Source organism: Miniopterus schreibersii (genome assembly GCF_964146895.1).
Source record: "Miniopterus schreibersii genome assembly, chromosome: 5".
Taxonomy (NCBI): domain Eukaryota; kingdom Metazoa; phylum Chordata; class Mammalia; order Chiroptera; family Miniopteridae; genus Miniopterus; species Miniopterus schreibersii.
The window spans coordinates 55,592,425-55,607,969 of record NC_138106.1 but is presented as its reverse complement, the minus strand read 5'-3'; the positions used below and the strand labels follow the sequence as shown (position 1 = coordinate 55,607,969).

The 15,545-nt window shown below is 39.6% G+C and overlaps 1 protein-coding gene across 1 annotated transcript in view; it reads right to left on the bottom strand.

Annotated features, from left to right (window-relative positions):
* Window positions 1-791: 791 nt before the first annotated feature.
* The window catches only part of CCDC80 (coiled-coil domain containing 80), a 33,645-nt gene continuing 18,891 nt past the window's right edge, over window positions 792-15,545 (bottom strand). The window contains exons 4-8 of the mRNA XM_081139409.1: window positions 12,251-12,387; window positions 10,480-10,628; window positions 4,842-4,945; window positions 2,318-2,398; window positions 792-1,301 (exon numbers count right to left, since the gene is read on the bottom strand). Coding sequence (XP_080995535.1) covers window positions 955-1,301; window positions 2,318-2,398; window positions 4,842-4,945; window positions 10,480-10,628; window positions 12,251-12,387 — 818 coding nt within the window. The 3' untranslated portion in view covers window positions 792-954. The remainder of the gene's footprint in view (window positions 1,302-2,317; window positions 2,399-4,841; window positions 4,946-10,479; window positions 10,629-12,250; window positions 12,388-15,545) is intronic.

Here is a 15,545-nt window from a genome sequence, read left to right as displayed (position 1 = left end):
TTCTTTTTCAAATAAAAAGATTGTATTTTGCACTCCAGCTACAATTTTATCCACTGTGATATAGAAACATTTGCCTTTGAAAACACAAAAGAACGCCTGGATATAATCTCCTTCTTTGTGATTTTATTTTACAAGGTCCAGTGTGGTAACAGGCCCATTAGCAAGTAAGTACAGGAGTCAAGTGTGAGGGGTCAAGGTGTTCCATGCCAGGAAGTCCAGGGTGCCTGTGGAACTCTGTCAGTGTCACCTCTAGCAGCAGCGTGAGATTCTGCTGGTGCTTTAGGGATTCCTTTTCCCTGCCCTGTCTCTGAGCAGATACTGAAGATAACAGCAACAGAGCAGAAGTTGCTACAATGGAAAAGCTGGTTTAGGTACTGTCCCTGATTTGGCAGCCAATATCACTGGACTCCTGTGGTATCAAGCTTCATGAAAGATATAACAATATAAAGAAAGCAGAGCCATCTTAATCATTTCTAGATTGACATTTCAGAGAAGGTTAAGAAACTATCTGTTCTGTCTGTTCCAACTGTTCAGATGTTTCCTGAAAATATAGGCTGCGATCTTTAATTTTCTTTATCATAGTTTTCACTTACCAATTAATACCAAAAAATTGTAAAAGAGAGACATAAATTCTTATTCTATAAAATTCTATATTCCAAATGATGTCCATCATGTAAGAGAAGTAAAATATCCATTTTCAGTACCATTATTCAGCACCAGATCCCTTTCAGTTAGGGAAATAATTCTTTTAAACGTCTTTATGATTTAAGGCTTCAATAACAACTCATGAGTAAGCAAAGGTTTGCTATTATTTAATCTGGGAAGAACACTGAAAGAAAAAGGAAGGACTGTAGGCAGTGTGGAATGTGGGTAGAGCTCCTTTATGCAGCTGGCCACATGTGGCTTTAACAGCTGAAGGGGAAACTGGCTGGGGCTAAGGTTACATATTTCTGTTCAGTAAGGGTATCCATGGTGGTAGCTCTCATGGTGACGGTAGTCATCCTGGTAACCATCCTGGTATCCTTGGTGGTAGCTATGGTAACCGTAGCCTGCATACTCATCTTCTGGGCAGCGCATCCCCAGTGACTGCTGAATGGCCATTTCCTGTCTCCGGAGTTGCATCGAATCGATTAAATCGTACACAATCACCATGGACCACATGGGGGAGGGATACCAGGATTTTACGTTTCCGTCTTTTCCAACTAGAAGCATAGAGAAGTACTCAGGGCTCACTTGAAAATAGTTACGTATGTCTTTCACCAAATGGGCTGGTACGTCTTCTCGCTCAACAACAGAGCTCCCTGGAATAGGATAGGAAAATTGTCAGTGGATGGAAGTCAGCACTCAGGAAAACAAAGTGAGAAGAAATCACGGCAAGAATGAAGAGAGGTCCCGTGAGTCTATTCTCTTTAGCTCAAAATCCAGTGAAAGAAGTTAGCTGTTTTTTCTTGCTTAGAAAGTAAAGGTCCCTGCTGTTCTGCAACAGTATTAGTGTCAAACGTTGGGGTACATGATGTCTCTTTTACAGGAACATTATAACATATAAACCCAGTCCCTCAATTTAATCCTGCCAAGATCAATTTATTTAAAATTTGTCACTGACAAAGGTTATATTGTTTATATTTCTAAGTTGATTTCCAATTAGCTTAATTAGTTCTTTGCAATTGCAGTTTTTCTTTTGATGCTGTTGTCTGTATAAAAAAAGCTTATTTCATTGTCGAAAGTGAAAAACACCAATTACGTAAGAGCTGGGCAAATGTATTTAAACTATTATGATTAGTGACACTGTCCTGCATTGTGCCTGGATTTTATACACATTTTCTCATGTGAAGAGCGTGATCTTGGAAGGAAGGACTGGAAGTGCCCTCTGAAACCTTTAGTCACTAGGCATTTTTTTTCAGCTTTTTGGAGCCTTTTAGTAAATGTCTTCATCTGTTGAAAGGGAATCAATAAGATATAACCTATGGTCCTCATAGTACCATTGTGAGAATTACATGAGATAACAGAGATCAAAATGCTTTGTAAACCAGACAGTGCTATGCAGACATAAATCAATAGTTAAGAAAGTGGATATTTTTACCATCAGTTATGAGTGATTTTATATTAGAAACAATGTTAATTTTTTCACTCCACTTCCCCTTCATCTACACACATACTGTGTGGGCATGCTCACACACACACACACACACACACACGTCTGTGTGTACAAAGGAAGTAGAGTGTACCTTAAAGGTATACCCACTGTTTGCACATAATTCAATATAATTTAACTGAACCTAAGAGTCATTCACACTGTTATAAAATAATAACACTATACCATTAATCGGGAACAGTTCTAAGACTCCCCCAATTTCTTCTCCAACACCTAAAAGCTTCAGGATGGTTATGTGGCGCAGACCTAAGAGAAAAAAGATAGCCATAGAATTAGTGAAAAGGGCTCTACGTCATCTTTTATTTCCAAAGATTAGTGTCTGACAATTAAAATCTCTAAGTTTATAGAACTTAGAGAATATAGACCATAACCTGATTAGATAGAATAATCTATTTTCAAATTATCCCATAGAAAATATTTAAATACTTCTAAAACCTTGAAAAAGATGAACTGCAGATTTTGGAATTAACAACAGGGTCAGATTTGTTTGCTTTGCGGGGTGCGGCTTTTTCTGAGATTAAAATAGAAGAATCTGCTCTAGAACAGTGATTCTCACTTTATTAAATGACAAAACGAAAATAAAGTCATTGGAACATTAAAGTACCTGAGATGATCTAAACTGATTAGTGTTCTGAAAAAAGTCACATAAACATACCTGGATAACTTTCAGAGAAAGGCCTGAAGACCCCCATTCGTTGTGATTGATAAAGAAATAATTCTGGCTTCCCAAATCACTCATAAAGTTTGTCGCTTAAAGGGCAGGTTCTTATCACTTATTTAGAGGATTCAGAGGGGTAGGTCACACCTAGGCAAGCACAGTCTGCTTCCCATCCTCAGCTAAATTTCAGGATGGAGAGGTCATGCCTTGGTAGCTCGTTGGCATTCTTTTGAAGATGAAGCACCGGGGAGGGATTCAGGAGAAAGGAACGGGAGGGCCAGGGGGCTGTCAATTCATCCTCTCAAGAGCTTAGACAAAATCCCAGCCTAGTCAGGGTAATAACTTGGGGCTAATAATAAAAATACTGATGCGTTTATTGTCCAGGGAAGTAAATGAAAGCTGCTATAGGAGGCCTCTTTTAAGGAGGAGCTTAAGGAAAAACGCTGTTTTAAAAAAATGTTCGTGGTCTTGACTCTTCCTCCAGAGAAGGGAAACATTCTGTTCCACGCATGGTTGAGTTGTGTTTCCAAAAGGGAAGATCGTGAATCTAATTATTCCTGAAAAACAGGATTTGTTCACATGTCCTGTATATTGTAAACAGAAGAGCTTGCCTATAGTAATGTGACTTAGGCTCTGTGTGCAGAGATTAAAAACACCGCTGAATCGCTGTGGCAAAGACGTCTTTAGAAAATTAACGAGTCATGATTTTATTTATATTCTTATTGTGGAGGGTCATTAACTACTCTAAGAACTTCTGTTTTCTAGCACCATTTGTGGCAATAAATAATTTAAGATATGCTTAAGAATAGTGGCACAATGAAACCTTGTGTATGTTGATATAAAGTCTTAAGTTATTAACCTTGATAATAGGAGTATAAATAAAAACTGAAATGTATTTATAACTTACTGGTACTGACTGGTACATAGCTAGGAGCCAGGCTCTGTTCATGCTTTATAAAACTCTCTCCCTCCCCTTCGATAGATCAAGTACAGTTTTATAACTAACTATGGATTCCTCTTCCTAATAGAAGTATCAAAATAATGCTGATTCATCTATGGTCCAATAATGAACTTTTTAAAAACTGTGGCCCCTGCTGCTTCCCCACGCCCATGACTCTTGCAAAAATTCTTCCTCTGCAGAGATGTATCTTAAATGAGACTTCAGTTGTGATTTCCACTTTTGAAATTGCCATTATCTCCGTGGTTCACCATTGAACTTGGTAGTAAGTTCTATGTACTATGCATTTTCCTTTCTATATATCCGCATTCAAAATGGTATTAGTTCTATCAGACCACGAGGATAAGAATGTTTGGTACACACACACACACAAATATACATTAGTTTTCCAAACACTGGGAAATTCACTGCAATGACATGGTTGTCTTAAAAATAAAGTTCTGTTTAACAAATCTTGCTATCTTCTTTGTGCCTTTTAAAGGAATGGCAATATAGTATAATGTGCTTCAATTAATACCTTAATTCCCAAAGCCATTCATGTTTTACAAAAAACATTTGATTTGTGGAGAAGTACCCAATGTTGGTACCAAAGAATTACCTAAGTAAATGATGATTAGTTAAGTAAATGATGATATACAAAGTGTCCCCCCAAAAATGTATACACACCTTGAATAATTATAAAGGCAGTGTTTATTAAAATACATTTCACTTTCAAAATGTAATAGCAATCAGTTGTTAAAGTATGTGTACATTTTGGGGGGACACACCCTGTATATGATCTTGAGACATATATATGACATAATACAGATCACTGAAAGTAAAGCAGCAGGTATTTTCAAAACTTCAATGAAGAACCTGAGAGGGGAGAATATTGAGGGGGGAAAAATAGACCCTAGTCGACCAAGGCTCCAGTCTGAAAGCAACTTTATATTCAATATAATTGAGTAAGTGTCTGGGAATCCACAGTCTGGACTGGGGAATATTTGAATGAGCTAAACTTCTATGTTTCATGTTAGAGTTGACCAAGAAGAGAGTGGTGTGGGACAGCAAAGATGACGAGGCTTCCCACTCACCAAAATTGCATGCCTGACCACTGAGGGCCGAGAGCTGCTGTGAATAGGCCCAGTCTTCATCATTAGGAGCAGAGATCACCAGCAACCGCCTCCTCCATCGGAACCTGGAAAAGAAGCAGAAGGCCACAATTACTGCTTCAAACAATAGAGCCTAGTGAGAGTGACTTCAGCTGTTGGTATTTTCCTGTACCCAGAATAAAAACACTGACTCTTAGAAACATCTCATAGCTCCTCAAAGCCATTCAACTGCATTGGCACATTTCTTGCACTTTTTCTGTTGTAACTTCACTGTCTGCCTACTGTGGCATTTGTATGGTATGTCAGGCATGAGTTTGGCCACCATGCCTGATGAGGTCACTTAAGAAGAGACACAGCTCTCAGATGCAATGAGGACTGGCCAAAATTGTATGTCATATCGTAACAACAGAAATAAGGAATCAGAAGGGGACTGAGGAAAACTAAAGATCTAGTAGAGTTCCCTAGCGCTTGGAGGGGGCTGAGAAATAATTATATGGACAGGAAATACAATAGGAAAAGAGAACTGAATTTTAAGTAGATCACAGGAAGAAGGAAAATGGGAAAGTAGCTCAGAGGGTCAAGGAGGGTTCCTGAAAAACAAAGCTCTACTTACCTTCCTCAGTTGCTAGTGGTTTCTCCTGAGGCAAACACAAGTTCTACAATGTACCCTATTATATTAGTAAGAATGAACACTTACGAAGTACCCCTACAATGGGGCTAAACCTATAGCCATAGAATTTTAGAATACACAGTAAACTTGTTTCTGCTATTATAGCTCCAACACAGTAGGACAGTGGAAAGAGTTTTTGTCTTATAGCTAGGAAACATTTAGTCACTGCTACTTTGGGGGTTCCTTAAGCATGTCCCTCCATTCCTGTAAGTCTCAGTTTTTCCTTTATTTCTAGAATCAAAAATAGCATCTACTTCAAAGAGGTGTTATAAGAATAAAACCAAAGCTCATCAATATAAGTTATCCACGTGCTGACATGGATACAGATTGCGCCTTCATCCGCAGGCTCCTAGATGCAGAAGTTCACCCATGACCAGCCTTGGACATTGCCTGTCACACTGCTATATGATAACCATCTAACCCTCGTGTTCTGTGTTATTTTACAGCTCACTTTCACCTGCACCATATGTGTTCCTCATTAGAGCTCAGTGAGCACACAACGTGATGTCTTCATTTTGCAGTGGACAAAAAGAAGCTTAGAGGAGTGAAGTAACTTGCCGAACTCGGAAATCTGGGAGGTGGTACAGATTTCTCTGACTCCCAGGCCGTGGTTCACCACGTCTACCACCCTCAGGGATCCTGGCGCTTGGTTGGCGCTGCCAGGGCCCCTGAAAGGCTGGGAGGGGGCGTATGCAGCCGAGGGGCAGCTGCATGGAGTTGTCTCAAATTCCGCCTTCACTGGAGAAGGGGCTTTGCTTTCCGCCGTCAGCGCGGGCAGCTGTGGGCCGTGAGCGCACTCGCCGAGCTGCAGGCCGGCTGGCTTTATGCATCGCTCCTCTCCCGGTGCCCCTTCTAGCCTGAGTGAACATGAGAGTTTTCAACCCAAAGAAAATGGCCTCTTGGGGGAATAGTGGTTTGGGTGAATGAGAGAAAATGATAGTCTGATGAAATACAACCTCTGAATAGATGCCTGGAGCAAGGCTCGCCAAGAATTGCTTGCTGTGACATTACATTCGCTTCCTCTGCTTGTTTTTCTTCAAAGGGAAAGAAAAACGAAAATCTCCACCGAGGATTGGGAGATGAATGTGTTTGGCACGGAGGAGGAGAGAGGAGCATCTAAGACAGTCCAAGGTTTCCTGGGGAAAGGACCAGTGACTGCTGTCGGGTCACAAACACGGTCTCCTGCACTTTCCCTGCTTCCCTAGGAAACGCGCCAGCCCAGCGCCGGCCCCCCAGCCAGCATCCAGACCAGGCCGCTGGGCCTCACACAAAGCCCTGGGGTGTCCTGCAGGCAGCTATTTTGGGCGAGGTATATTTTGACTTGTTTACCTGTGTGCACCACTGTCGGCTGTCCTGATTGCAGAGGGATGGGGTCTGAGACTCCTTGTCGCAGACACACCAAAAGAAGGTCATTTCCCCTAAGGAATGATTTTTTTTTTCTTCTCCCACAGCCCTTTCCATGAAGATAAAAGCCCCCAGCTCGCGACTCTGAAGGAAATAACGTCCATAGGATGTAACACGAGATGTGCGTGTGACCCAGATCCTTCTTCTGGACAACTTGTTTTTCTGTCACTTAAGCTTCTCAGTAAATAAAAACTCTATGAGCTATGGACGTGCTTGCTTGTCTTAAATTAGTGTGCGTTCGCCCACTCTTTAGGGCTTCTGTGTCAGAGAAAGGTAATTATAGCCTGAACCAGAGGAGTGTGGCTGAAGGTCAGGCTGGCTGCAGAGTCTGGCCCCTGAAGCCAGGCTTTATAGACCCACCGACAACTCAGCCAATTTGAAGGAAAATTCCCATTTGGATACTGGTTTATTTATATAACTTTTATTTAAAAAAATAAAATTTTTTTTTCAGTTCTCTTTGCCTGGGTTTTAATCCTGAGGTATTTACTAAATCTCCTTTTCTCACCTCTCCTCACCTCTCCCCAGATGACAAAATTCTCTAACTAGGAGCTGACTAACTGGCCCTAATACTACTAATACCTTGCACTTATTGACTGTTCACTTTGTGCTAGATTCTGACCCATCATTACCTGTAGTATTCAATTTATCTTTTACAACAATCTTAAAACTAGATACACCGATTATCTCCATTTTACAAATAAGAAAGCGACAGCCCAGGAGGTTAAGTAATCAGTCCAAGATCACACGACTAGTAAGTGGAGAAACCAGGAATTAAACTCTGGGCTTTCTTACTCATGCCTTTAAGTAATATACTATTGGACTTTAATTTTTAAGACCAATGATAATGATCACAGTGATTTCATGACTTGTGACCACAGTCATGTATAGGCATAGAACACCCAAATTATAATCATATCCCATTCTGAATATCTATAAGAGATATATATCCCTGAAATAATATACATTATAAGGAAAATATGGTTACATATTGTAGGGCCCTACGCAGTTCAAAAGACTTTAGATGCGGCATGTGTAAACAAGTCTTAAGAATCAGAGAGATGAGAAATTCAAATCAGTGATCAACGTGAATGAGCATAGCAAGTTTGTGAGTGAATAAAATTGAGATGTCAGATTTCCCTTTCAGGTTTAAAACCCATGACGCAGTGATTATAAAAAGACACTCTGCCTGGGGGTGGTAAGAAGAATCCCCCATGAAGTTTGTGGCTGAGGGTATCATGACTGGCCCAAATCCTTGGTTATAAATAACATCAATGAACTGGGTGTTTTAAAGGTTGGACAACCTGAGTTTACTGGGATGGTTCAGAAGGTATGCATCTTTTAGTCCTGAAAGATTTAGAACTAAAAAGAGAATGTTTTCAAAGAGTCAAGATCATAGTAATAATATATATTTCTAAGAAGACCTTGGTTTTCTTTATATAATTTATGTTCTTGTGAAACTTAAGAGAATTTGACTTAATAAAATGATATCTTTAGAATTCCAAATTAGAATGTGTAATTCAGTAATAGGTGTCAATGTATGGTTTTAAGTTGAAATCTTACTAAGTGTATACAGTCATTGTAACCTATGAGAGAACTTTAGATTTACTGTGTTTACAAGATTAACTTATTAAACTTTAGGATCATTTAAATACTCAGAAATTTTTTGTTTATCTCAAGCAATTAAAAGAAATATATCAAATGTAAAATTTGATATATTTGAAATAATGAGGTGGTTTACTTACTGAGTTTGTAAGCAAGATCAAACATTATCAAAGCCCCTTAAAACTGATAGCTAAAACTTCCTAAGTTATAAATAGAATAATAAGATTTAAAAGTCTAACTTAAATGTTTAAGGGAGAACTAAGATCGAAAGTAAATTTTTAAAGAATCTTTTCCACCAGGAAGGAAGAAAGGAAAGAAGGAAATGGGAAACAGAAGCAAAAGGAAAGGGAAAAAAAATTTAAAAAATGAACAAAAAAAACCTCTTCAAGTACAACAAGCTCTTATTATTAATCTTCTAAGTCACTGCCATTCAGAGGGATGACCTTGGATCAGAAGTTGATGTTTCAGTGGCCCCGGGACTGAACAAGAAGCCACCTGCCCAGGGGAGTCCTAGAGCCCTTTCTCAGCCAGGAGAGTGGCATGAAGGCTGCGGTGAGCGTTAGGTCCTTGTGGAGGCCTCACTTTCCATCTCCATTCCGGGACTTTGGCAGCCAGGTTATCCTGGGGCCACTGAGTCCTAGAGCTGACACTAGCTGAGTGATAAGAGCAAATTAGTTACTTAATCTCCATTAGCCTCAGTGGTCTCATCTGCAACATGACGATAGTTACAGTATTTAGGTCACGGGATCTTGTGAAGATTAAACCCAGGAAAGAAGATGAAGTGTTGGCACAGAGGTGAGCATATAGAAAGTGATCACATCAACCCTGGGATGGAGGTAGGCCTACTTGCTATCTTTTTAAATATGTTTTTATTGATTTTAGAGAGAGAGGAAAGGAGAGAGAGAGAATATTATCGATGAGAGAGAAACATCAATCGGTTGCCTCCTGCACACCTCCTACTGGGGATTGAGCCACAACCTAGGCATATGCCCTGACCAGGAATTGAACCAGTGAACCCCTGGTTCATAGGTTGACACTCAACCATGGAGCCATGCTGGCCAGGCCCATCTTAGAATTCTTGATTCTCTGACTCATTTATGGAGAATGTGCTTTATAGACACAAGTAGGGAAGCTCTGCCTAGAGTGATACACAGTTAACACTGAGACTCCAAGCAAAGGCTTGCTGCATTTCAGACACCCCTCAGCCACACAATTCATTATGGGTGGTGGTTACCCTGAGGTCTCTGTGAGTTTATTTGTTGTGGGTAGAATTATTGCAGCTTTGTACTTCCTAGGATCCCAAAGACCCTGTAGAACTTTTATCCAACATGGGGGAAGGGATGGAGAAGGGAGAACATGAAGAGTTGTTTTTTTTTTTACACTCTTCTATGTGTGTACAGAAGAGTTTCCCTGCAATGGCTTGCAATAAACCACACTCCCTGGGGAACCAGGGAGCTGGGCCAAGAGGATTTCTCCCTCTGAGCTCCTGGTTGGGCTTCTGTGGTTCTCTGCAGAGTTGGAAGGAAGCAGAAAATCAAGCACAGTGCTCCAAGTCCTATTGAAACTAGAAGGGGCCTAATAAATAAATATGTAAAATAAAAATTCTGCATACAAAGTCCCCCAAATTCACGGACTGAATAAATTAACCCTCACAGGTCAGAATTCTGTATTCTGTGCCAAAAAAAAAAAGGAGCAGAAAAGATTTATCCAAAGCTACCAAATCAACATTCAAGTATGGAGCTGACCCTAGCCAGCCTTATGACCAGAGCCTCTTCCAACAGGGCAAAGACTAAGCCCAGTGGCCAGAGGGCTGGGTAGCAGACAGACCTTTCACCAGGGAAGGTCACTCTCTGCACGCTCCTGCTCAGTGCTTCCTGGGCGTTTTCATTAGCTCACCCAGAACACATTCCACCTGCCTCCTCAGAGACTCCACAGGTGACTTACCTGGATAGGAAGTTCTCCAGTGACTGCTTCTTGTCTTCCTTGCAAACAATGCCCTCCTTCTTTTGTTTTTCCATGTCCTTGATTCGGGACTGGAAAGTATCGATCAGATCAAACACAGACTTCATTGCTATAGGCACCTCATAGTATTGCTGTTTAAGGAAGAACAGAAGGTATGTAATGTACAAGGGTGTTTCTTCCCTCTGCTCCGAGAATAGAGAAGCCAGGAGAATCCAAGGGAGAGCTGAGAAAATCAGAGCCTGAAGGCCTCAGTGACTTAGACACTGTCTCCTGTAATAGTACCTCTGCTGATGTTCTGAACTTCTGAATCTATGAAACCACTGCCACTTACCTTTTATGAGGATTGCTTCTCAACTGCATTCCTTTTATTGGAAAGAGTCCATGCTTTCTTCACCACACATACCCTAGGTTCACTTCCCTACCTCTGCGACTAAAGTGCCGCCTGTTCACAACACAACTGGAGAGAAAGTGAGAAACACTATATCTAATACAGGAATGGAATACCATGTTTGAATATCTTACCTGAGCAATAAGGATAATTTTCCACCAGAAGAAGGCCTGTTCTTTGGCCATTAGGAATCTGCATAAATTCTTTGTGATTCCCAGAGATTATTTTAATGAGTGGCCATCACTTAAAATTAGGCCATGTTTCCTTATGCATTCTCAGAAAAGAATGGGGATCCAACTTAAGGATAATGAAATTCAGTTTCCTGGATCATACTTGTCTGGACTTACAACAGCAACCTTAGATGGATTTGGGGGTTGGCTGAGTGAGCATACCAGCATAAGTTAAGGAGAAGTCTGGACATGGCTTGGAGCTATATAAGCCCCCAGTGGGAAATTCAGTAAACCACTGGATGTGAAAGCTGGCAGAAATCTTAGGAATTATCTAAGATGGGGCAGCACAAGTACAGAATGAATTAATGAAGGGAACTATTTCTAGATCCAGAAAAATAGTGTAAGTTGAATCAGCTATTCTGATAGGCAGCCTTTTTCCTGATGACTCACATAAGCATGGTGCACTCTCAGTACAGCAGAATGGTAAAGACAGTGGACTCTGGGGCCAGTCTGTGTGGATATCAAGTCCAATGCTAACTAAGTGACTTGGGCAAGATACTTAACTACTCTGGATCTGTTTGTTCCTCTATGAGACAAAAATAATTCTTGTTATTTACCTTAGATGTTTGAAATAAGGATTATAAAGAGTTGAAGTGAGTGCCTGGCATAAGGAAAGCACTCCATGAAGTTAGCTATTTTTGTTATTATTTTTAAAAATTATTTTTCATAATTCAGAACCTTTGTCCCAAGCATATGAAGAAAGTAAGTATAAAACCCTACTGTCTGTTCATGTTCAATCAGGAGTTAAACTTCTAGGCTCTTCCATAGTAGGTCTATGTTAAATCTGATTTTCCTGAAGGCAAAGGCCAAATACTCTTTACCTTTTATCCCCAGGGCCTGGTACATCATGGCTATTCAACAAGTGTCTAATGAATGCAAGTCATTGATGTTACAGAAGAATTTAGTCTGAGTCAAATAGCTCGGGCATAGGAGATCATCCAGCCCGGTCTTTTCCAGAGACCATATTTTTGAACACAAATTCTATAGACCAACATGGAATATTTGGACCATTTAAAAATCTTCCCATTTATAAAATAATTAGTGTTTACTCATATGTCTAGTAGACTCACTGACAAAAAATTCAGAGTTGCTGTTCTAAAGAATGGCACCACATTATCCAACACAGGAACTCCACCTTGACTCTCAGGTCCACATCTGTTAGCACCATGAAGAAGTCATCATAGGTCATTCCATACTCTCTTCTCAGCTCGCTGATGAGATGCTGGTCTACCAAGTCCTCATCATCCACCACTTGCATGGGTTTCTCATTATCTTAAAACAAATGAAATGTGAATAAATGTGGGTGTGACGAGATAGAAATCGTAGGAACAAATGAGTAGAGGCTCTGGGTCTCCATCCAGAATTAATTAGAACAGCTTTCATTCGTCGCACATATTCAACTAACATCTGGTTTAAACAAAAGTTTACAAAGTGAATAAATTAATACTAAATGAATGAATAAATAAACTCATCGTGAAAGTCACTCTTCTAAAGATGATGAAGCTCCATCTCTGCCCACCCTGGTTGTGAAAAATCAATAGGAGCAAAATGAAAGTGAAGACTGAGTCATCCCTGCAAGAAAACTGCCACCTCACCCAGGAATGAGTCATTACCCTAACTCACCAGGGAACTAGGCCAGATACTTTCAAGTTTTACTTAATTTTAAATTTTATTTTAGTCTTATTTATTTAGTTAAATCTAAAATCTGTGTCTGTTCCTTCCTTTTATTATAGGATCACTTTGGGACTCAGTAAACCATGTCATTGCTATAGAGAAAAGTGAAAAGTCTATGTTGAAACATGGTATCTGGTTCATTTTGGCTCCAGAAAAAAGTCAAGTTATTCTATAATACAAATTTTGTAAGTGATACAATTTTAAGCAGTATTACTGCATTTATGGGAGTTTTAAACATATATTTTTCAAACATTAAGACCTAAAAATAAATTATTATAATCCAGAATGGTTCCTGAAGGTGCCACTGGGTTAATGGGAAGTAAGAAACCATTTTGGAAATAAGACAGTTTTATTTACTTCTCTCCCATACAAGGCACAGTGTTTCCCTCAACTCTATTAGAATTTTTATCTGCAAAATAATCCCCTGTATTTTTTAAAAATGTGAAAAATTAAAGTTAGCAAATATGTTATTGATATATTAGTGAAGAGAACCTATCAGTTATAATTAACATTACTACCCAATAAATTGTAGCACAGTAGAAACAACCACAAATTTGCAGATCCTGACGTTATATAGCTTGAGTACCATTGACCATTACTCTTGTATTGATTTTTTTTTTTAAAGAACAATTACAATTTAACTATTACTTTGGTTTATTTGATTAGGTTTGTTGAGAGTATATAAACAAGAAACTTGATTTCTCCCAAGTAGATCAAAATGAGAGGAGAAAGGATCTGTTTTCCTTCCCAAATCATAACAGTTTTTCATGGAGATGGTCCAAAGGCATGGGAGCTAAGAGCCTGCGTGAGGACCAAGCACTGTCTACAAAATGAAAAATAAGCCTGCTGGCGTGGCTCAGCAGTTGGGCATCAACCTATGATCCAGGAGATGGAGGTTCGATTCCCTATCAAGGCACATGCTCGATCCCCAGTGGGGGGCATGCAGGAGGCAGCTGATCAATGACTCTCTCATCATTGATGTTTCTATCTCTCTCTCTCCCTGTCCTTTCCTCTCTCTGAAATCAATAACGACATATTAAAAAATAATAATAAAAAAAGAAAAATTATATACTTTACACATATAAACTATTTTAAATGCATATTTTTGCTGTCATTTATAAAATACAAATTAGTTTAAAAGAATTGCTAGATTCATGTTGTTGGTTTTTGTTTATTATATCTCATTGAGAAAAAAAAAAAACCTAGTTGCAGAATAAAATGTATAACATGGTTTTATTCTTCATTTAAAAGGAAACAAGACAAAAGATAAATACATCCACCACATGTGAATATGCACAGGAAAAGGTCCAGCAGGACATACAGCTCTTAACATGATTGTGAGGAGAAGCAGGAGTTGTCACCCCAAAATATGCCTTTTTTGGGATATTATTTTAAGCTGATTATTTTAAAGAAACGAGCTAAGAAACGAGACCCAGGAAGAAGCCTTTACCTTCTCTCTAACTGCCTAAAGAATTTAGATAGAGGACCTGCTCCTGGAAGGGAGCTATCATCATCGATAACTGTAATTTACTATGAAGTAGGTATGATAGAAATGAAGGGACCTAGTTAGGCCTATTTGATGAAAGTCTTCACTGTGTTCCATTGTTAAAGTTGGCCCAACAAACAGTTTGCTTATCAAGCGTTTACTTTACCATCTCCATGTGAATTACCTCCCTGCACTTTGAGGTCTCAAACCTGCTCAATTTGTCCTTGGGTCCTACATTCTTATGGAACCCTTTTATGTACATAAGTAATAAATTTGGTCATTTTCTCCTGTTAATAAGTCTCAAGTTACTTTGATTATCGGGCCAGAGAAAGAACTTAGAAGGATAGAAAGAAAATTCATTTTCTGCTCCTAAGTTACCTCTGGAGAGTGGGGACAGTTGGAGTGGAAACTTTCATTGTTTACTCTAGGCATGTCTATACAAACCAGACTACAAATCAGATTCTATCTTGAACCTAGGAATTACTACTTTTAATTCCCAACATACATTCATTTTTGCTTTTGTTCATTAAACAAAATATCTGTCTCCAGTGTCCTGAGCTGATTCTGTTTGGGGTGCTGGATCAGAAATAAGTATGCCTGGACAGAGTTCAAGTTCCTAATTAGAATCAAAATTAGACTATTAGCATCTACCTAAAAGATAAAATCACAAAAACCATTGAATGGCTGAAACAGAACTAAGTTGGAGATTATAGCAGATTTTTGAAATGGTCCCAATTCCCCACCCCTTCCTGTACCTACACTCTGCCCAGTAACTGCACAGCTCCCTGTTATGGTGAATGGGTTGAGCTATCCTGCCTTTATTTTTTTTTAATATGTCTTTATTGATTTCAGAGAGAGGAAGGGAGAGTGGGAGAGAGATATAGAAACATCAATGATGAAAGAGTCATTGATCAGCTGCCTCCTGCACGCCCCCTGCTGGAGATCGAGCCCGAAACCTGGGCGTGTGCCCTAAGGGGGAATCGAACCGCGATCTCCTGGATCATAGGTCGATGTTCAACCGCTGAGCCACTCTGGCCAGGCAGCTATCCTACTTTTTGATTCTGAGCTCATCTTTCTGACTTGTTTATACAAGTAACACAAATAACACAAGTAACACAAATAGAGGCTAGAAGTGGACTTTCACATTTGGTATTGCTCTTGCCTCTGCCATTGCTATGATTACATATCCATACTAGACTTCTGGAAACTAAGTCAAGTCAAGTTACTCTGGTCTCATCCCAGCCAAGGCTATCCCAAATCATCTGACACC